This window comes from Lepidochelys kempii, chromosome 7 (genome assembly GCF_965140265.1).
Source record: "Lepidochelys kempii isolate rLepKem1 chromosome 7, rLepKem1.hap2, whole genome shotgun sequence".
Lineage (NCBI taxonomy): Eukaryota > Metazoa > Chordata > Testudines > Cheloniidae > Lepidochelys > Lepidochelys kempii.
The window spans coordinates 7,246,875-7,270,234 of NC_133262.1; the positions used below are offsets into that span (position 1 = coordinate 7,246,875).

Genomic DNA, 23,360 nt, shown 5'->3' on the forward strand with positions numbered 1-23,360 from the left:
GGTGGAGGAGGGAAAGGTTTTTCTGTCTCACATCTCCAGGCAAATGAAGTAAAATGTTTATATAGCACTCCTATATAGTAATGTTTACATAGTACTCTTTGCTGTGATTTCAAATTCCGTTGTACATTTAGGCCCCTACAGCAATTAATCAGTTAATAGCTGCAGTGCCTAGGGACAATTCTTCTCCCTTTTCCATCTGGCCAAGGGACTGTGATCACCTCTTTTGGTCACACTTCTCTCACTACCATCACCTCACGACCGGATTACTGCAAGATGCTTTGCATTGTGCTACCATTGACATGAACCTGGACACTGACACTGGTGCAGAATGTCGCAGCCCGCTTGCTAAGTGGCATCACATCAGGAACGTCTCCATGATCTATACTGGTTGCCAGTTGGCTTCCAAGTTTGCAGCATTGATTTGGATCTGTAAAGCCCCAAATGACCTGGGAACTGCCTCACTGAGCGATTCGACCCTCTCCCTGGACACACTGTTGCGGTTGCGGTCAGCTGAGGTGCTGGACCCCCTCAGAATAAATGAGATGGAGCTGCTGGCTCTGTGATGACCTCTCAGCTCATCTTCCTGAGTCCAAACTAGTTAAACTGTTTCCCTCAGAACATGCCTCAGACCCTATCATTTTACCCTGGGGTCATAGGTAGGTTGGCTGGTATGGGTGTGAGGGGGGTACCCATTGATGTGCTCACATCTATGGTGCTTCTCTGGTTTGGGGGAATCAGAAGCTGTTGGTTTTGTGCATTGCTTTGGGGGGCTGTATTTCTAACTCAAGGCAAAAACACCTGGAGTGTGAGATGGGCGCTTTCTCACTTTGAATATACTTTACAAATCAAAAGGAATAATAACAACATAATGCTGTTTGAGACAAACATTCCTGCTCTAACTTCACAGATCACACAAGGCAAGCTTTGTCCTATTTTTGGTATTATTTCAAATTAAACTCAAGTAGACACGAATGTAGGATTGGCTGCATCCTGGGTGAGCCACAGATGATTGTTCATTGTGTTGTTCGCTCTCAGAGGCATGCCCGGGCAGTAACAGCTCCTCTTCACATCATTTCACACCAGTAAACCCTAGGTCACTTTGGTAACAGCTATATTTCCCAAGGGGTTTTCAACTGAGGCATGAAATAAGTGCTGACGATTTCTCCTTCAGAAGAAAAAGGGAAATGTAACATTTCTTCCTGACTCTGACAGGCATCAGCTTGATGCATCATACTCCTGATAGGTTCAAGTTACACCCAAGGTTACACTTGAAAAACAAACACAATATTACCTCTAAAAGTCAGCCCTTAAATTGACCAGACTAACACGCGGCCCCGCTTTACAATGCTTTGGTTGAGTTTTGGCTAGAAGAGGTGCTATTTTCACATCGCCGCCGTGGGGGGCTTTGAAAGACCCGCGCAGGTGACTTGCTGATCTGCACACATAGGGATCCTTATCGATCAGCAGTGAGGTTACAACCTTGCCATTTGCTTTTACCCCTCCTGGGAGTGCCCCTGGCTTTGTTTTGCCACGCAAGCCGAGCTTCTCCTCTAATAACGCGGCTCTGGCCCTTCCGGGAGGCTGCGTTTTGCACCAGGCCAGTGCGAGAGTTTGGGGGAGTTGGCGCCCCGTGGCCCGTTCCCCTCGCCCCGGGTCTCCCAGGCAGGGGAGGGCGGGGAGCTGCCACACCGGTCTGGCCCGGCCGCACGCACTGCCCGAGCGCTGGGCACAGACAGGTGGCCTGCCCTAGGGGGACTGGGATTCGAACCGCCAGACCGAGAACGGCCCCACCCCTGCCGTTCCCAGGGCCCAGCGGCTCCCTCCGCAGCGCCCCCACGGGCGAGGACGGGCAAAGGCTTCGCTACGGCTTCACCCCCCCCCCCCGCGCACGCATGCGCACGCCCTGCCCGGGCTCACGCACAGCGCTCACTGGCCCAAGCAGCCCACGTGACGGCGGGTCGGAGGGCAGCGGTATGGCGGCGCCCACGGGCGGCGAGTGCGGCCGTTTGGAGCCGTCTCCGCGCGCCGGGGAGCGCTCCGCGTGGGCGTCCGCATGGACTGGGCCGGCTTCTGGGTCTCCCTGACGGTGAGGAAGGCGGGATGGGCGCAGTCTGGGGGACAAGAAAGGGGGCGGGATGGGGGGTACAGCGGGGTCGGAGTGGGGCAGAGGAGACGTGAGTGGGATTGGGGGGAGAGGAGGGGGCTCTGTGGGGGGGTAAGAGAGGGGGTGGGATGGGCAGAGGAGTGAGGGGTGGGATTGGGCGGTGAGGAGGGGGCTCTGTGGGGGGATAAGAGAGGGGGCAGGATGGGATGGGGCAGAGGAGTGAGGGGTGGGATTGGGGGGTGAGGAAGGGGGCTCAGTGGGGGGATAAGAGAGGGGGCGGGATTGGGGGTGAGGAAGGGGGATAAGAGAGGGGGCGGGATGGGATGGGGACAGAGGAGGTGAGGGGTGGGATTGGGGGGTGAGGAAGGGGGCTCAGTGGGGGGATAAGAGAGGGGGCGGGATTGGGGGTGAGGAAGGGGGATAAGAGAGGGGGCGGGATGGGATGGGGACAGAGGAGGTGAGGGGTGGGATTGGAGGGTGAAGAGGGGGCTCAGTGGGGGGATAAGAGAGGGGGCAGGATGGGATGGGGACAGAGGAGGTGAGGGATGGGATTGGGGGAGAGGAGGGGGCTCTGTGGGGGGGTAAGAGAGGGGGTGGGATGGGCAGAGGAGTGAGGGGTGGGATTGGGCGGTGAGGACGGGGCTCAGTGGGGGGATAAGAGGGGATGGGATGGGGACAGAGGAGGTGGGGGATGGGATTGGGCGGTGAGGAGGGGGCTCAGTGGGGGGATAAGAGAGGGGATGGGATGGGGACAGAGGAGGTGGGGGATGGGATTGGGGGGTGAGGAAGGGGGCTCAGTGGGGGGATAAGAGAGGGGGCAGGATTGGGGGTGAGGAAGGGGGATAAGAGAGGGGGCGGGATGGGATGGGGACAGAGGAGGTGAGGGGTGGGATTGGGGGGTGAGGAAGGGGGCTCAGTGGGGGGATAAGAGAGGGGGCGGGATTGGGGGTGAGGAAGGGGGATAAGAGAGGGGGCGGGATGGGATGGGGACAGAGGAGGTGAGGGATGGGATTGGGGGAGAGGAGGGGGCTCTGTGGGGGGATAAGAGGGGGTGGGGTGGGATTGGGGGTGAGGAAGGGGGCTCAGTGGGGGGATAAGAGAGGGAGCAGGACAGGATGGGACAGAGGAATGAGGGGTGGGATTGGGGGTGAGGAAGGGGCTCAGTGGGGGATAAGAGAGGGGGTGGGATGGGATGGGGCAGAGGAGGTGGGGGTGGGATTGGGAGGTGAGGAGGGGGCGCAATGGGGGGATAAAAGGGGGTGGGATGGGCAGAGGAGTGAGGGGTGGGATTGGGGGGTGAGGAGGGGGCTCAGTGAGGGGATAAGAGGGGGTGGGATGGGGCAGAGGAGTGAGGGGTGGGATTGGGGGGTGAGGATGGGGCTCAGTGGGCGGATAAGAGAGGGGACGAGGTGGGATTGGGGTTGAGGGGGGGCTCAGTGGGGGGATAAGAGAGGGGGCGGGATGGGATGGGGACAGAGGAGGTGGGGGATGGGATTGGGGGGAGAGGAGGGGGCTCTGTGCAGGGATAAGAGGGGGGCAGGATGGGATGGGGCAGAGGAGTGGGGGTGGGATTGGGGGTGAGGAAGGGGGCTCAGTGGGGGGATAAGAGAGGGGGTGGGATTGGGGGTGAGGAAGGGGGCTCAGTGGGGGGATAAGAGAGGGGGTGGGATTGGGGGCGAGGAAGGGGGATAAGAGAGGGGGCGGGATGGGATGGGGACAGAGGAGGTGAGGGGTGGGATTGGAGGGTGAAGAGGGGGCTCAGTGGGGGGATGAGAGGGGGTGTGGTGGGATTGGGGGTGAGGAGGGGGCTCAGTGGGGGGATAAGAGAGGGGGCAGGATGGGATGGGGCAGAGGAGGTGAGGGATGGGATTGGGGGCGAGGGTGGGGCTCAGTGGGGGGATAAGAGAGGGGATGGGGTGGGATTGGGGGTGAGGAAGGGGGCTCAGTGGGGGGATAAGAGAGGGTGTGGGACAGGATGGGACAGAGGAGTGAGGGGTGGGATTGGGGGTGAGGAAGGGGCTCAGTGGGGGGATAAGAGAGGGGGTGGGATGGGATGGGGCAGAGGAGGTGGGGGTGGGATTGGGGGTGAGGAGGGGGCGCAGTGGGGGGATAAAAGGGGGTGGGATGGGCAGAGGAGTGAGGGGTGGGATTGGGCGGTGAGGAGGGGGCTCAGTGGGGGGATAAGAGAGGGGGTGGGATGGGATGGGGACAGAGGAAGTGAGGGGTGGGATTGTGGGGTGAGGAAGGGGGCGCAATGGAGGGATAAGAGAGCAGGCATGATGGGGTGCAGAGGAGGTGATGAGAGGGTGGGATTGGGGGGTTAGGAGGGGGGTGGAGCGGGGTGGGATGGTTTGCAGAGGAGGTGACGGGGTGGGATTGGGGGTGAGGAAAGGGGTATGGGGGAGGTGGGTGGCTCATCTCTGGGTCTGAGAGGGGAGCAGAGTCCCCTACTGGGTGACACTGCCAGGGGGAGATTCCCAGTTGAGTTTGGAAGGAGAGGGTATGTCTGTATGTTGCAGCTGTTGGAGCTGCGGAATATTATTGATGGTCCCTTAGACTCCCCCTCCACTCTCTAGACTCAGTCCCCACCCTAAGGATCAGTTGGGCAAAATTATAAGGAATTAAAGTGATCACAATACCATATTAAAACCCTGCGTACACTTTTCAAATGGTATGAATTTATTTCTGATGCTCTTTGCCTTTGGGTGGGGCAACTTTCCAGAATGGGGAGGAATTGTCTTAATATCTTACCTTTTCAAATGTTTAAGAGTTCAGTTGTTCTGGAGAAGTTCTTTGGCCTGTGTTGTACAGCAGATCAGAGTAGATGACCACAATGGTCCCTTTTGGCCTTGAAGTCTATAAATTATCTCTTGAGTGCTCATAGTGTGTATAGTGCTTCATGGGCATATGGGATAAGGTCACAGCACTGCTTAGAAGTGCCATGTGATAGATGCAGTATCAGAGGGTTAATACTTTGGAATGATACAGCCATGAACAGTCTCTCATTTTAAAACATGACCCTGAATGTGTTGTGCTGTTTATAGCCATTGTAAGTTTGGTAACTTCTTTTTACCTCTGCAAATTGTGTGTGAGGGTACTGAGACTTGATTACAATGAGTTCATTAGTATTTGTGGCACCTTAGAGACTAACACATTTATTAGAGCATTTTTTTTTACAGAATAACTTCACAATAACCTGAACTACTTGTATTTTGTAATGCTTTGAGACAACGTGGCAGTTTCTATTGCACTAGGAATCATAGGACTGAAAAAGACCTCAAGAGGTCATCTAGTGCAGTCCCCTGCACTCATGGCAGGATTAAGTATTATCTAGACCATACCTGACAGGTGTTTGTCTAACCTGCTCTTAAAAATCTCCAATGATGGAGATTCCGCAACCTCCCTAGGCAATTTATTCCAGTGTTTTATTCAAAATGTCTCATGTTTGAATAAAGGGCTGACAATCTTTCTTCCATTTTCCTTGTCCATTTTAAATCTATGTTTGGCTGAAAGGCTTATGCACTACTTGCCTTTTTTTACCTAAGAATTTCTCTTGCATTTTCTTTAGCCTTTCTCGTAGTTGTAGAATTTAAGGCCAGAAAGGACCACGAGATCATCTAGTCTGACCTGTTGTGTATAAATTTACTGAGAGAGATGCATAGATGATTCTAGCCAGTGACTGTGACCTGTGCTGCAGAGGAAGGTGAAAACCCACTAAGGTCACTGCCAATCTGCCCTGGAGAAAAATTCTTTCCAGACCTCTCATATGGTGATCAGTTAGACCCTGAGCCTCCAAGCAAGAATCAGACAGCTAAGTGCCAGAAAGACATTTATCAGGACCACCTCAGAGCACTGGCTTACCCTGTCCAGAGTCCCATCTCCAGCTGTGGCCATTTCTGATGCCTCAGAAGAAGGAGGCAAACTCGTGCCAACATCCCCACACCCCCAATTGTGAATACACTGTGGAAGAATTCCCTTCCTGACCCCTATGGGTGACCGTATGAAGCCCTGAAGCATGCGATTTAAGGAACATCAGACATGAACCAGAAGGGACCGCCAGGGCTGCTGAGCCCAGCCCCCCACCACTGCGGGCAACGCTGTCATCTAATTCCACTCATAAATTTGTCAAGCTCTGTCTTAAAGCTAGTTAGATTGTTTGCTCTCTCAGCTCCTTTTGGGAGTCAGTTCCAGAATATCACTTCTCTTATGATTAGAAACCTTCTAATTTTTAGCCTAAATTTATTCGTGAACAGTTTATAGCCATTTATTCTTGTGCAAGCATTGTCCTTTCACTTAAATAGCCCTTCATCCTCCCTATTGTTTACCCTCCTGATGTATTTATAGAAAGCAATCCTATCCTGTCAGCCTTTTAGGCCCTCTGTTCCCCTGATCATTCTAGTAGTTCTTCTCTGCACCTGTTTCTGTCTAAATTGAACTTTCTTGAATATGGGTGACAAGGATTCCAGATGAGATCTTATACAATGGTTTTAGTACTTTCTTGTGTCTACTGGAAATACCTCATCTGGATCCTATTTGGTTTTTGCATGGCTGCATCACATTGGTGGCTCATAATTGCCCTGTGATCGACCAACATACCCAGGTCTCTCCCCTCCTCTCTCACTTGTAACTGATGAGCCCCCAGTTAATATATAGCAGAAATTCTTGTCGTTAGTCGCTATGTGCATGACCTTGCAGTTTGCACTATTCCATTTCATCCCATTTCTATTTCTCTCTTTTTGTACCTGAACAGTTTTCCATTTCATCCTGTCATCCTGGCTTATGTAACTGTCCAACAAACAAACCCTATAAAACAAGCAGAATCATTTAGAGACTCAGATAATCTGTGCAAGTTTTAGTAACTGAAATAGATATCACAAGGTTTGTAATAATCATCTTTTTAATGAGTATGTTTGTAATGAAAGACCTATTATTTATAATTTTATATTAGAAAGAGCCAGAACTCTCACTTGGTAAAGCTTTTAGAGTGGTGTCCATCTGTTCTTGAAGGAGGAGGATCAGAATGATGTTGGAAATAACAATGAGTGTCGCTAGTCTGTAATGTGGTGATGGAAGGTTGACAGGTGTTTGAGAATCAGTGGAGAGAATTACTCTGAGAAGCTACTGATCCTAAATACATTTTATCTAAAAAAAAAAAAAAAAAAAATGCTATTTGATTTCACTGTGTCTATTCAATCAAAATGCATGGCAGTTTCAACCTGAAAAATATATGGGGCAGTGGGGGAAGGGAAATAAATGTTGAAGAGCAGCTAACTTGTATCTTGAGAATTTTAATAAATAGTAAAAACAAAACCATTAGAATAGATCTTGTTAACAAGGATCTGTTACTCTATTTCTTCTTTCATGCTATGTACACAGCCTCTGTCGTTTGTGGCATAAGTTTGAACTACTCATCTAACACATCACTCAAAATGCAGGGAAGCATTTGTTAATGATGAATTTGAGCAACAGTGTTCAAACATGGCAGAGAAGGGCACTTGGCTAGCTTGTGGAGAATATGAAGAGAAAGGAATGCTTAATTTTTAAAGGTTTCAGAGTAACAGCCGTGTTAGTCTGTATTCGCAAAAAGAAAAGGAGTACTTGTGGCACCTTAGAGACTAACCAATTTATTTGAGCATGAGCTTTCGTGAGCTACAGCTCACTTCATCGATGCATCCGATGAAGTGAGCTGTAGCTCACGAAAGCTCATGCTCAAATAAATTGGTTAGTCTCTAAGGTGCCACAAATACTCCTTTTCTTTTTTTAATTTTTAAACTACCTTTTCTCTCATATTTTGAATTCCACTAGTGCAATGTAACAAACTAATGTTGTTCTCAAAGCCAGAAATCCTGGAGTTATCCTTGATTCAGAGCTTGCTTTCTTCCTTTTGCCTCACTTGTTTGTAACTCTCCTCTGGAAAATTTGGCTACCTTTGGCCTGTCCCTCCTAAATTTCTTATTCTTTCCCTATAGTCTCTGCCTGTTTTGACTATTGTGACTTCTTAAGTTCCTTCTTGCAAGACCTTAATTGCATCTCTTTGCTTCTCATGGGGCCAGATTTCCCAGTGTTCAACACCCACAATTGGGGCCAGATGCTCAAAAGAGCTCAGCACACAATGTGTAGAGGTCTCTTGAAAATCTGGCCCCTTATTTTGGTGCCTAAAAGGAGGCTGAGCGCTGTTGAAAATCTCTCCAAACCTATTCACTTTAGAGCCCTGAAATGTCCTTAGCTTCATCTTTGCTTTTCCATCCCCATCTCATCCTTGTGCCTTCCCCTCCATTCCCACAGCTAGGGATGGCATGTTCCTGCTCTTTGTTCACAAATGTGGGGGTGCAGTGGAGCAAGGATAGTGTGGACGAATGTAAAGGTGTAGCTGAATGACCCGAAGGAGTGAAATGTTATGAAGAGGCTTGTAGGTTTCAGTGCATGAGATGAGATCTGGATATGTAACATGGCTGGTTCTGGCGGCAGAATGTAAAGAGGAAAGGCCTTCTCTTCCTGTTCCATGTTCAATGGGAAGGTGGTTTCTAACCCTCAGAGGAGTCAGGTGCTCCCAATAGCAAGAATGAAGGCAAACAACCAAACTAGCATTAAAATGGAGTTTAATAAATTTAGAAATGAGATTATATGATGGAATTGCCTGCATCAGCAAAAGCCTGGATTCAGTGATCCAGGAAGTCCATGCCAGTCTCTTGCCGCTAATTCATATTGCACAACCATTTCTGCAATGTAGCTGATGTTACATTTTTATACACTCTTAATGGCTTTATGGACATGGACAAAAAAAAATTCAATCACAGATTAAGGGATATATAATTGTTGGGGCATTTGCTAACTGAATCTTCTCTCCAGCTTTTTAAAAGATTTTCTCTATTTATTTACTCCTAGAAGAATCATTTACAAGTGAACAGCTAAGAAAGTGAATGCTGCTCCTTCCACAAGTGTATAATAGATTATCACCCTGTATTTTGTCATCCATTTTCAAAAAATGTGCCTAGGGCCAGCTTTGTCCCTCCTGAATTGTGTATAGTTAAGTGGAGCTGCATGCCTGTGTGCAAGAGCAGAATTTGGCTCACACTTAAATATGCTCAGGTGACAGTTACCTATTACATGAAATATCATGGTTCAAAACATTTTGAATTCGATCCTGGTTTTGTTTAATCATGTTGCTGGATTTACAGTGTAACAGGTATATCGAGCTCCATGCAAAGTTTTTTTTTTTTTTCTCTTCAGCTGCTCAGCTGATAATGGTAGTGCTGCTGACATGCAGTAGGGAATGGGCTGCTTAGTTGGCTTATTATCTAAAAATCATTACTGTTTGCTGCAGATGCAGTAAGCTCCCAGGTATTCTCACCATTCTAGAGGTACTCTATTAGCTCCTTCATGAATTTAAATGACATTTAAGATACAAATCCAAAGAAGCAATTAGTAAGTTTTGATTCATGTTTTACCAGCTGGCTAGATTAAATCTGATCAATTTTATTTTGGGCAGATAAGAATTCTGATGGAAGAAGAGTTAGAAAAATCAATGCACGCAAAATAGCCAAATAGATTAAAAGAGTAATTAACTTATTGATTAAAACTTTAACGGTAGATAGCAAATGCCTCTCTGAATCCTCTGTTAGGGTGGAACAGAAAACCAGTTGAGCACAGTATAATTGTACTTGAATTATCCAAGTAAAGATTCAGCAGTACCGTACATCCATGCTCACGTTTTCTCCTGCTGTTGTGTACAGGGTAGATATCAATATATGTGCTCCGTAGCCCAAATAACCAAAAAATGATGAAGGTGGATTCAAAGAATAAATTTAATACAGATTATTAGATATGTTAAAATGGCCAAGTTTTTTTTTTTGGGGGGGGGTGGCGGTAAGGGGTAGTTGTATACCCATCCCTACCTTTATTTCATCTAGCTCTTACTTAGGTTTTGCAGGGGCCTTCGTCATGGATGCCATCTTGGTTTCTCCTGTTCTCTATGTGTGCCCACAGTTTAGTTAGACCAAAATCTTTGGATTAATATAGGTGTATCTGGGTGAAAACTAATGGCCTGTGTTATACAGGAGGTCAGTAGGGTTGCCAACTTCCTAATTCCAGAAAATTGAACATCCTTGCCCCGCCCACTGTCCTGCCCCTTCCCTGAGGCACCGCCCCCGCTCACTCCATCCCCTCTCCCTCTTCTCTTGCTCTCCCCCACCCTCTCTCATATGCTCATTTTCACTGCAGGGCCCAAACAGGCATATTTATTGTTTTGACAGATGTATTCTGCTCAGTTCAGGCTTTATTTGTTACAGGATGCTAGAGCTGTCAGCAAAATAGTCAAAAAGGGTAATTTAAAAAAAAAAAATGAAATTTCACAAAGGTTTTCATGATTCTTTTCCTCCCCTCTTAACATTTTTTGTAAACAGCTCCATGTTTTTTATTCACTGAAGTGATTGTAATTTTATGTGTGGAATTAGGACCACACATTATCAGAGCTGCAGTGAGTCCATTAAAGCCCACTCCTAAAGCTCAAATACAAAACTATAGAGCACAGCCACTAAAATGCACACCTGTCCAGATACCTATATAAATAAATCTGTAGAAACTGACTCCCACACTTACACGTGTATTCATGTGTACACATCTAGCATGCACTCACATATCTACTTCCACAGTATGTAATATTAAATTGTTTAGTGCCTAGAGACCCCAACTAAGATCAGGGTTCCAGGGTGGTAGGTGCTGGACATACACATAAAAAGAGAGAGTCTGCAACAAAGAATTTATAATGCACCTAGACAAAGGTGGGGGGATAAAGGTATGATACATCGGCTTTTCTGCAATTACTAGTCAGCAGCATTCACTTTTTAAGAAATAATATATTTTTTTAGCGTTCCCTCCTCTTTTAAAAACTTGTTATGAAATGAATACGCATATGTTTTATGTCATCAAGTTTTTTGTGCCCAAGCCAGCAAAAGGAATAAAAGTCAAAGAGTTAGGTTGCAAATTTTATTCACTCAGGTATACACACTCCCCTACACAAAGACATACAGTCTCTTACATACATACAATGCATGCATGCACGCACTTGCCTACACAGAGACAGTTTTTCATACACTTTTCCAGGGGCTGCCTAAATCACCTAGCCGGGAAGGGGAGGGTGGGCTGGAGAATAAAGATGGGGGTGAGGGGGGGTGGAAGAGAGAGGATGGGGAGGGAAAGAGGCCAAGGACGAGAGCAGGGTGGGGGTGAGAGGGGGGCAGTGAAGGAGAGAGGAGGGGGTGGGACAGATGTGGGGCAAATGGGTATGCAGGGGGAAGCAGAAGGCTACAGGAGCATGAGGATGTGGGGGGGCACAGGGGTGTATAGGGACATAATGGGAGAGCAGCGGTGTGTGGAGGTGAATGGGGTGTAGGGCTGTGGGGGGTGAGGGACATGGGGATGGCGGCTCTGACAGGTGGAGAGGATGGGTGGGAGAGCACTGTAAAGGGTACAGGGATGGGATGGGGGAAGGACGCAGCGAGGGGGAAAAGGGGGTGGGACGGGGAGGGATGCAGTGATGGAGGGGGGGTTGGAATGGGGAGGGATGCAGTGAGGGGGATGGGAATGCAGCCCCATTCCTAGTACTAGGGGAACTTCTGGGTGCCGGCGATCGGATGACAGACAGACCATGATTCGCCGCAGGGCATGCATTGCAGCTTGAGCCCAGTCACACGAGCAGCGTGAGAAGAGGCTGGGCAGCAGCGGGAGAGGTGCATGCCATGCAACCCCTCAAGAACCACCTGTTGACCACTCACAAGTCGCGCTAGTTCCTCCCCTGCCCTGACCCAGCCAATGGGAACTGCGCTGGGGGGCGGGGTGGCATGTGGACCCCCCTGACCACCCCTCAGGCTAGGAGCTGGACTTGCTGGCTGCTTTCTGACCCGGAAGCTGCACAGTGCAGTGGCCTAGCGGGGAGAACTGCCAGCCCCACTGTGTGGTGCGGCGGTGCTGCCAGCCAGTCAATGGCCGCTGACCGGAGCTGCCAGGATCGCTCTTTGATCACGTGTTCGGGTCCAAAACTGGACACCTGGTCACCCTCAAGGTCAGACTACATGGTCTGACAATCCCTTCTGGCCTTAAACTCTATGAATTGTGATTCCTCTTACAGGCCCTCTCTGTCCTATGTGAATTTTTTCCTGTTTGTGTATTTATTAGAACTGGTTTAAATCTTTTAATACTTTTTTTTTAGTATAAAATGAAAGTTTTCACCATATTGCTTTGAATTAAAGTATTCAGGATTTCCTCAAACTGGTAAAACCTTAACTGGGGTACTGGGTTGAGTACTGCATCACATTTTGGGAAAGTTGTAGACAAACTGGAGAAAGTCCAGAGGAGAGCAACAAAAATGATTAAAAGTCTAGGAGAAACAACCTCTGAGGAATGATTGAAAAAAAACAAAAACAAACTAGGTTTATTTAGTCTGGAGAAGAGATGACTGAGGGGGGACGTGGTACAGTCTTCAAGTAAAAGGTTCTTATAAAGAGGAAGGTGATAAATTATTCTCCGTAACCACTGAAGACAGGACAAGAAGCAATGGGCTTAAACTGCAGTAAGGGAGATTTAAGTTAGACATTAGGAAAAACTTCCTAACTGTCAGGATAGTTGAGCATTGGAAGAAATTAGGTAGGAAGGTTGTAGAATCTCTGTCATTGGATGTTTTTAAGGAACAGGTTAGACAAACCCCTATCAGGGATGGTCTAATACTTAGTCCTGCCACAGTTCAGGGGACTGGACTAGATGACCTATCGTTTTCCCGTACAGTCCTATGTTTCTGTGACTCTGTAAAACTTTTGGTTTAAAATGAATTTTTTCTGTTTTTGGCTGTCAAAATCAAGCAAAATTTAAATGAAAACCCCCACATTTTTTCCTCGGGAATAAAAATCTTTTTCTCAGTCAGTCCTAATATTTGCACAATAATTCCTGGCCCTGATGGACATACTGTGCTGTATCATTGCTAACTGGTATGTGTCACTATCTTAGAGCTTATTTGGGTGGCTCAGAGTTGTTGGAGCTGCTTTGCTTCCTTCATTCAATGCAAAACAGTGAGGCAAAACGAAAGAATGGTTAAAATGTTGCACTGTTCTTTTTGTATCCTATGCTGGTGCTGGACATCAACCTACACATGGTCACTTGTAGTTAAAAAGTAATTATTGGAGAAATCTGCCAATGAATGACAGAGCCACTCGCTTGCTGCAAATGGATAGATTCAATAATGTCCTTTAGGCAAGTCTCAGAGCAGCATGTGTGTAGGCAAGACTTGGTCTACATTGATGTTAATTCGCTTTGCTCCTGTTTATCTTGCAGGCTGGTGGGATAGCTGGTATGTGCGTTGATTTGATATTATTCCCTCTGGATACCATAAAAACCCGACTGCAGAGCCCCCAAGGATTTAAGAAGGCTGGTGGCTTTCGCGAAATCTACGCTGGTGTTCCTTCTGTTGCTGTAGGATCCTTTCCGAATGGTAAAAACTGTGTGGATTGTGTTTGTGTTAATCCCTGGTCTTCCTCTAGGGGGACGGCATAGTCAAGTGTGTGTAAAGGGTGATCCTGTCCTTTCTCTGCCAGGCTCCCATCCTGCTAGCAGCTCCACATAGGACTCCTGTTGAAGTTATGAGGTTTTGTGTGGGTGCAGCGTCCAGCTGGGTATGTGCACCATTGTAATGATGACCCCTAATGTAGGCTTGCTGCACTGTACCTGGAAAAAAATCACACCATTGCATGCCCCATTTTGCACAAGTGCAGTGTGCCAATATTAATGGATTGCACCAGTGCAACTAAATCGATGTAATCACAGTGGTGCAAAGTTATCTAATGTAGGGTTCCCAAAAGATAAATCCTTCTCTCTCTCTCTGATATATCTACAAATGCTAACTACTGGTGGTGCTGCTTTGTGTTTCACAATTCAGCTTCCTATGCACCATCATGGTGATGCCACCGTGTCCAGATACTCTTCTGGAAGTCTCAATGCCATTCTTTTCATCTTCTCTGCACTTAAAGATCCAATTTTTGGCTGTACACTGTGGAAACTCTTCCTCTCCCCTTCCATCTCTCTCTGCTGACCTTCAGACAACTAGCAGGACTTTTCATTGGTGGCACTTTCTCAACAGGAGCAGGTGCTCTTCAGCATTATTCCTAACGGCAAGGAGCTCCCTCCCTAGTACTCTATCATGGCTATATTAGTTGGAGAGGAAGGATGGTCCAGTGGTTAGGGTGGGATTCTGGAGACCTGGGTTCAATTCCTTGCTCTGTGACAGGCTTCCTTTCTGTGACCTACAGCTGGTCACTTAGTCTTCTCAGTCCCCCATCTGTAAAATCCGGATCTAGCACTGCTCTATTTCACAGGGGTACTGTGAGGATAAATCCGATAAAGGTTGCGGAGTGCTCACGTACTGCAGCAGTGGGGACATGTAAATACCATAGACCAGGGGTTCTCAACCTTTTTCTTTCTGAGCCCTCCCCAACATGCTATAAAAACTCCACAGCCCACCTGTGCCACAATAGCTGGTTTTCTGCTTATAAAAGCCAGGGGCGGCGTTAGGGGGTAGCAAGCAGGGCAGCTGCCTGGGGCCCGTGCCACAGGGGCCCCCACAAAGCTATATGGCCTAAGCTTCAGCTTCAGCACCAGGTGGTGGGGCTCAGGGCCCTGGGCTTCGGCTTTCTGCCCTGTTCCCCAGTGAGTCTAACATTGGCCCTGTTTGGCAGATCCCCTGAAACCTGCTCACAGTCCCCCAGGAACCCCGAACCCAGTTGAGAACCACTGTCATAGACAGACGGACAACCCCTGTTCCTTTGTTGCATCTCCCTTTTCATGGCCATCTGTTGCCACTTCCTTTCTGTTTCCAGCAGCACCCACAATATGCTAAGCATTGTCCAAATATAAAAGATGGCACAGTCCCCATCCTGGAGACTCTTGCCTTTAAATCCTGGCCATGTCTGACTGCAGTGATCATGAATATGAACGTTCCAAGGATGTCTTGTGCATGTGCTCCCCTCTGGTCTTTAAGAGCCAAATTCTAGCAGGGAATGTTCTTTTTTTTTTTTTTTTTTTTTTTTCTGGGGGGAGAAATACATAATTATAAGTCATTTAGGAACTGAGGGAAGCTTTGAGGAGGCCTTTTGAAATTGGCTGTGTCTTTCAGAAACAAAGCAAAATAGTTCTAGTGTCTGAAGAAAAATGTTTGCAATTCCTGAGATCTGTTTACTCTCTTCCTCTTTGCAAAATGAAGTCCAGCTAGGCTGTCACGTTTGTAAATGTTAAGTTCACAGACCAATCCACTGACACCTTCAAATGTTCCATGTCCTTCAAAAGATGATATAAAAATTTTCTGTCCTTTATCTTTTCCGCTTTCGTTATCTCCTTTTGAGGCGATAAGCATCTTTTGATTAACTGCAGAAGGCAATACACGCAGCCCCTTTGCACAATTAAATACTGTTCCCCCGTGAGAGATGTCAGCTTTTTCAGGATTTGCATCTCTAACATCTGAGCTGGGATTTATCTCTTGCTGCTGTGTAAAAGCAAAAACTTAAATTATCTTGAAGAATACGAGTAACCCTTAATGTGCTAGGAAGCAAATGCAAGACACCTGTTAGTATGGAAAAACTGTTGCCACTTCAGTGCCGGGTTTGCCCTTCTTCCCTTTTCTAATTGGTACACTTGGCTTGGCTTTCTGTGTTATGAGATTAGGTCTATTACAAAATAAAACTGTTCCTTGCCCATTGGATTACAGTGTAATGAATGTTTCAAGCTCTCAGGACGATTTCATTTTCTTTCTCTCAAATGAATCGCTGCTGCTTCTGGAGCTAAACTGTAAAACAGGAGGCAGATTCTAGCCAGGAAGATGCCGCAATCAGATTTAAATGTTAGTAATGTTACTGAAGCAGTTGTTTCCTTAAAGGAGCTGATTTGTAATATCAATTGACCATTGTACAATAAAGTACAGCCCCACCTACAGTATTCTAGGACAAAAAAGAAAAAGAAAAAGTTAAGACATGATTTTCTAAAAACTTCCAATTAGTCAGAGATACTATTTAGCCTTTTTGCTTTTAAAATACTGTAATTGTAAACATGGATTGAAGCCCTCGGCCCATTGAAGTCAAAGGGAGTTTTGACCATGAGTGAATGAGTATTGACCATGGAACTATGTTGGTAAGAAGGGTAGTACTGTTTTGGGGAATGTCTTGTCTCTGGATTAGAGCATGTGGCTATTTTCTGGATTATAACGTAAACTAGATTTGTTTGGATTATAACATCAATCTGCTAATGCAGCTATAGAGATAGTTTGATGACTGAACTTTTTTTAAAATTTCAGCTGCTGCCTTTTTTGTCACCTATGAATTTGTGAAGTCTGTGTTGGCTACTGTCACCCCTCTGTATCTGAGTCCCGTAACACACATGGCGGCTGCCTCCTCTGGAGAAGTAGTAAGTAACAGCTCTGTTTAGTGCACATTCCTAGCAAGAAGAGAAGAAAAAAAAATGGAAGTCTTATGAGAACTGAATTTTAGTGGGAACCTTTTACTTGTTGATTGTTGAGCAGCAGGTTTAACAACCCTGGTCTTTACAAAGCATTGGTTGCAAAAATAGTTTACCGACATGTTTTCTAGAAACTTCTGGGGGTTTGTTTTGTTTTAAATGAAGCGTTGACATTGAGTAACAGTCTGGAAGCATAATGTAGCAAAATCTCATTCTGTGGGCAAGTTAGTGATAGGAAGGTATGGTTGTCCTTTGATTCATGAAAAATCCACAGAATCATTATTTCAGAGGTTCACCCTCTGGGGCATGGCAGTGGGGACTTGCTGTTCTTCCCATGCACCTCCAGCTCCCAGTTTCAGGTCCACCAGTTGAAGCTTTGATAATACAGTGTCATCGGAAGTGGGTTGAGTTGGGTATCCTTCAAAAGACTTTCCTATCACTTACTTACCCATGGAATGAGATTTTGCTACATTGTGCTTCCAGACTGTTACTCCCAGGAACACAGTGGTACCAAACATGACACCACTAGAACTATGTAGCTATGTAGTCGAGAAAAAGTTTAAAAATCACAGTGCAAGATCGGTCCCTTGTGCATTGCATGTCCAATACCCAAATACCACCTGCTGCAGTAGGCTAATTGTGAAATACCTGGGGGACAGTTCTGATAGATGAATGTGTTTAGGTTGGGATTTCAATGGACCCTAATAGAGCTAGGCATCTAACTCCCATTGACTTTCAATGGGGTTCGGTCTCCTAACTCCCCTCCTTTGGGCTCCTGTGAGAACCCTAGTCATAATGTCCTTACGTTATTTCAGCTCTGATTTACTCACTTCAGTGATGTTTTCTAAACTGTTCCATTTAAAAAAAAAAATCTTGTGAAAATGGTCATGTCTGTGGCAATAAAATTACTTATTTCAGCTGTTTTATAATGAAAGATTTTGGAATTCATTGGGTAAATGGCAAAGATTTCTGTAGCTCACTGGGGAGACATGCTTGTTCTCTAGTGTCAAGGAAAGGGCAAAACTGAATGGTCACTGAAGAATTATTCCTATCCAGAAGAAATTCAAGACACACACTGAAAGCTGATTGCTCTTCTTTCCAGTTCTTTCACCCACATCCAGAGTTTTCTGTGAGGCAGTTTCACTATTAGTAATGGGTGTGTGAAAATGAGTAGATCCAAGGATTTATCAACTACATACATATCCAGTTATCCTGTCTCTCACTGGTAATGTTATGTTGTGATATGGTCTGATACCTTTCATTAGTTCACTTTTTATTTATCATAGCTCCTAGGAGCCCCAGTAATGGGTCAGTACCCCATTGTACTAGGCACTGTACACATGACATTCCCTGCCCCAAAGAGCTTCCAAAAGTATAAGGCAAAAGACAACACATGGATACACAAGCAGATGGGAGTACAGGGAAACTGAGATAGTCTTGGCCAGTATGATAGGCTGTACATGCCCTGGGGCATGTCTTATATTTTAATTGCTGTAAAGTAGAATGTTCTCTCTCAGAAATCGAGAGTTTTGCAATTCAGCCACTTGAAAAAAGGGGCCAAAGAAAAAACTAGTCTGAGATTTCAAATGCTGAGGTCACTGTGGTGTGCAAAATCTTTTTTTTAATATGTCCAATTTTGGATGGTTGTATAAAGCTGTCCGTATTCAGTAGCTATGGTAACTTTTACCCTGGAGGCATTTTCTGGTAGATGTGTAGTTTAAGTCTGTAAATGAGACCAGAGTGGTAAAAATATATTTCTCACTATTTTTCATTATATGACATTTTTATTAGGGAAAAACAATTTAAAAATCATAAAATGGAGGGTAATGTTCTTAGTGTTGGAAAATATAAACAATCTAAACCTTGTTAGATTAGATTTCTTGCATTACAGAGTTTTCAGACCTGAATGGACTTGAAAAGTCACTGTATCAATTATATTAACTGAACTCATTCAGCTATGCTATTTGCACACACCCTCCCCTTCTGTCTGAGGGTACATCTATGCTGCACCCCCCGCCCCCAGAGCCCTAGTTCTGAAACTCAGTGAGATGGGAGGGTCTCCGAGCTTGATCCTGAAAATCTACACTGCCCTGTAGCGCAAGCCTGAGTCAGTTGACCCATTTTCTGAGACTCTCTGACGCAGGTGGTGCACATTGTGAAAACATCATCCCTACTATACATATAAAATGATGGGGTCTAAGTTAGCTGTTATCACTCAAGAAAGAGATCTGGGAGTCATTGTGGATAGTTCTCTGAAAACATCCACCCAGTGTGCAGCAGCAGTCAAAAAAGCGAACAGAATGTTGGGAATCGTTAAGAAAGGGATAGATAAGACAGAAAATATCATATTGCCTCTCTATGAATCCATGGCACCTCCTCATCTTGAGTATTGCATGCAGATATGGTCGCCCCAACTCCAAAAAGATATATTGGGAAACGTTCAGAACAGGGCAACAAAAATGATGAGGGGTATGGAACAGCTCCCATATGAGGAGAGATTAATAAGACTGGGACTTTTCAGCTTGGAAAAGAGATGATTAAGGGGGGATATGATGGAGGTCTATAAAATCATGACTATTGTGGAGAAAGTAAATAAGGAAGTGTTATTTACTCCTCATAACACAAGAACTAGGGGTCACCAAATGAAATTAATAGGCAGCAGGTTTAAAACAAACAAAAGGAAGTATGTCTTCACACAATGCACAGTCAACCTGTGGAACTCCTTGCAAGAGGATGTTGTGAAGGCCAAGACTAACAGGATTAAAGAATGAGCTAGATAAATTCATGGACGATAGGTCCATCAATGGCTATTAGCCAGGATGGGCAGGGATGGTGTCCCTAACCTCTGTTTGCCAGAAGCTGGGAATGGGCGACAGGGGATGGATCACTTGATGATTACGTATTCTGCTTGTTCCCTCTGGGGCACCTGGCATTGGCCACTGTTGGAAGACCGGATACTGGGTTAAATGGACCTTTGGTCTGAGCCAGTATGGCCGTTCTTATGTGTTTGAATTGTTGATGTAACCTTAGAAGCAAGTGATCTCATGTGGAAGGAGGGGAAGTCTGTCCGAACTTTTGTCCACCTCAGTGTTTGTATATAAACTTTTAACTATACATTGAAGCTAACTTCAGCTCTCTTTTGCAATGAGCAGTCTCAGGCTCATCATAAGTGTGGTGGTGGCAGCAGCTTGTGTTTTTAATGCTTTCTTTTTCTACAGAACTTGCCCTGAAATATGGCACGTAATTCCATTTTCCGAGCTCAAAAGGGACTGTCATGGTAGTAGCCAGCCAGCTATTTTAGGACTGGCTCCAAAGAGATGCTGAGCAATTGCAAATATCAGGCCCTTATTTTCCAGGTGGCTGATGGCTATGTGTGCTGATTGAGTACTGGGACTTAATTTGAAGCTGCAGAATGTGAGTGGCTAGGTGTATTAGATTGTGGTCTTCCTTGTCTGGCACAGGCTGTTCCAAGAAAATGGATTTAGTCCTACTTTTTAGATCATTTGATTTCATGTCAACTGTTAAGAAGAGAAGCGGTATCCCAGCTAAAGTCCTACTGGTCTTCAGTCCCACAAGCCTACTGTGGGAGGCAGCGTGGCCTAGTGTGTAGATCACTGGAGTAGGATGCTGGAGATCTGGATTCTGTTCCTGGCTTGGCCATTGGTCTGCTGGGTGATCTTGGGCAAGTCACTTCACCTCCCTGAGCTTCAGTTTCCTCATTTGTAAAATGGGGCTGATGATACTGACCTGCTATATAAGAGCTGGGTGGTATTATTAGAAGACATGTCTCTTCCCCTACTGGCCCGTCGAAGCATGTCACACTCAACTTTCATTAAGGCAAGCTAGATTTTTTTGTTGTGGTTGTGCTGCTGATGGGACAAGCTTGGGTTGTAGGCAGGCTAAGTGTGTGACACCATGCCTGCACCTCAGTGAGCCTTTTGCGCACCAGAGTACTCTCCCTGACTCAACATCCCGACTCTTGTCTAAGTCTGAATGTTAAATTTGCACTCCTTTCCCTGAATGCCGCTACAGGGACAGTCCTCTTTTTGCTTCCGTGCACGCTCAAGTCCAAGGCCATTGCTAGGGAAAAGCTTGTTGGTGTTTCTGGGTGTGGCAGAATGTGGCTCTTTGTAAGCTCAAAAGCTTCTCTCTCTCACCAACAGAAGTTGGTCCAATAAAAGATATTACCTCACCCACCTTGTCTCTTTAGTTATGTTCAAAGCATTCTTTGATTACATGCTGCTAAGTCTGGTTTAGGTCCTGGTCATTCCAGGATCTACATCAGTGAAGTGGATGTAAGTGAAGCACATTGGCTAACCTGTGGGTTTTTTTTTGTTGTGGTTTTTTTTTTTTTGGCTTGCAGCTTAGCAGGATACAGGAAATATGCGTCATTCCAGATCCCCAATGATCACACCTCCGCATCATGTTGGTTTTGGGGCTTGCCTTTTCTTTTGCAGGATTGCCATTCAGTGTGGGTTGGTCATGAAAAGATTTCCATTTCAAAAGGTTTTATGATCGCAAGATGATGATGGTTATAAATTCATGTTGATAGAGTTGTTTAAAACCAATCCATTTTGGGTTGGTAAGAGCCAGTAGCAAAGATGTGCTCTCTTCTGCGGTGCCCCCGCCCCCCATAGTCTGTGCATTCATATTCAGGGAACAACTTCCCCAAAAAGTAGTTTGTCACATTGAAGAAAAGGCTTTCTTGCTTTTATAAATCAGCTGTCCCAGCAGATGTACCAGGAAATAGAGTGACACGACAGGGAAGGGCAACTGACCGGTGTTTAACTTCATATATCAAATGATGCATGATTTTCAGCGACTGAAAATGCTTTCCTGCCTGAATCTTCTCATAGTTCTAAGTGTTGTAGTGAGCTTTATGAAACTTCTGTTCTGCATTTATGGATACTCTGGTATTCTTTTCATAAGTACTGAACAGATGTCACAATTCAAATACTCTTATCTAAACCTGGAGTGACTTGGTCCAAAACTGTGTACTGTATCAGTACATACAGTTTTAATTGTTTCATGGCAAATACTTTTGGGTAAACTCTGGTGCTTTGGCTCAATTTTCAGAGATGAAGCTAATGAGCACCTCTGACAACTCTGATTTGCTCGGAGCTACAAAAATTGGTAGTCCCCTATCGTGCTTTTCACTTTATTGACCACAAGTACTGGTGTAATACTCCCTCATTGTCTGTTTGAACTCTGTGATAATACAGCAGACATGGAGTATAGGCAGTGCCTTTTTTCAGTTCATGTTACTTTCCCCTCACCTGTCTTTTGAAAGCGTTGCTGCTTCTCTCCAGGACATTAAAATGTCTAATCACTTTTAACTCCCGATCTTGTGTTCCATCAAGTGTCTTCTAAACAAATATCCAGTTAAATGATATGAGCTTGCCTTATCTGTGTTTACACAGCATCTTTGAGCCCTACTTCTCACTGAAGCTTTTGGGTATCATGTTGAAATAAACCATCTTGAAAGAAAAATGTCTGGGTGTTTTGGTGGCTTACATGGCTGCTAACTTGGTTAGCTACACATATCCTGTAGTAGTCCATTAAATTCCATGGTCTATAGTAGAATAGTGTCTTAGGAGAGGCAGTGTGCTTAGTGGATAGAGCACTGGACTGGACTCAGACTTTTCTCGCTTCTGCTTTTATCTCTGATATTAGCCTACTGGGTGACCTTGGGCAAGTCAATTCATCTACCCGTACCTCAATTTCTCCATGTGTAAAATGGGGATGATGACACTTTGTAAAGCACTTTGAGGTCTACTGTTGAAATGTGCTATACAGAAGCCCCCACCTCACCACCCTGCTGCAAGGCAGAGGTCCCAAGTGCCCCTCCCCCCCCCCCTAAGTCTGGTAGGTGCAGAATGCGGGGGGACGTGGGGGTCTCCGCAAGCCGCACTTTAACTATAAAAGAGCCGCATGCGGCTCCCGAGCCACAGTTTGGCCACTCTTGCCATAGATTCATCAAGTACTGACCTTAGCTCTGGCAGTGGCCAGCTCCTGATAATTTAGAGGAGGCCAAAAACTCTTTGCAATATGCCTAAACAGCTTGTAACATGCTGTAGGTAATAGGGGTTGGAAAAGAACTGTTCTTAAAGTGGTCAGGCATTAAGCTAGTCCAATGTCTGTCTAATCTAGCCTTTGGCTTTCATGTCTGTAAATGCTTTAAGTGGCCACTCACGCCTTTCTAACATCCAGCAGGTCCACTGGTTAACCCCCTTACAAGTACATTCCACAGGCGGATTGTAGGTTGCATAAAGAATTACTTCCTTGGGTATCTCAGATTGACTGCAGCTTTAAGTAAATCTCAGGCTTAATCTGCAAACCCTTAGTGATACAGTCAGGAGAGCAAGGCTGCTTTGTGTTACCTAGACGGTCGTGTTCCCCACCTGCGCAGGGCAGGGTGCCCAGTAAGATTCCCCGACTTCTAATGTGTTTGTCCCATTCTACCAGCCCAGTGTCTCAGGCAGGGACTTTTGACTAGGTGTTCTGCTCTGGTTAACATAGAGCATTACATTACTGTCCCCACGAAGCCCTGCCCGCTTCCCACCCTTAGCTTTGGAGCAGGGCACTACAAGACGGAGCAGGGGGATACTTGTCATCTCCTGGAGCAAAGATGTTGTGTCATATTCCGCTTTCCTCCTCCCCACATCTAATCTGCCTCCCAGTGAGGCTTCTATTTGTTGAGGTCTTCCCCTTCCCCTGGTTAAACTTGATCCCTCTTTCTGTCTTCCCCCTCTCCATCGCACCTGCCTTT

General features: G+C 46.1%; 1 protein-coding gene across 6 annotated transcripts in view; it reads left to right on the plus strand.

The window, feature by feature from the left end:
• The first annotated feature begins 1,937 nt into the window (after nucleotides 1–1,937).
• Nucleotides 1,938–23,360, plus strand: part of SLC25A26 (solute carrier family 25 member 26) — a 151,725-nt gene continuing 130,302 nt past the window's right edge. For all 6 annotated transcript variants that reach the window (XM_073351041.1, XM_073351045.1, XM_073351040.1 and 3 more), the window contains exons 1-3: nucleotides 1,938–2,086; nucleotides 13,427–13,583; nucleotides 16,431–16,540. In XM_073351041.1, the coding sequence (XP_073207142.1) occupies nucleotides 2,054–2,086; nucleotides 13,427–13,583; nucleotides 16,431–16,540 (300 nt within the window). In that variant the 5' untranslated portion in view covers nucleotides 1,938–2,053. The remainder of the gene's footprint in view (nucleotides 2,087–13,426; nucleotides 13,584–16,430; nucleotides 16,541–23,360) is intronic.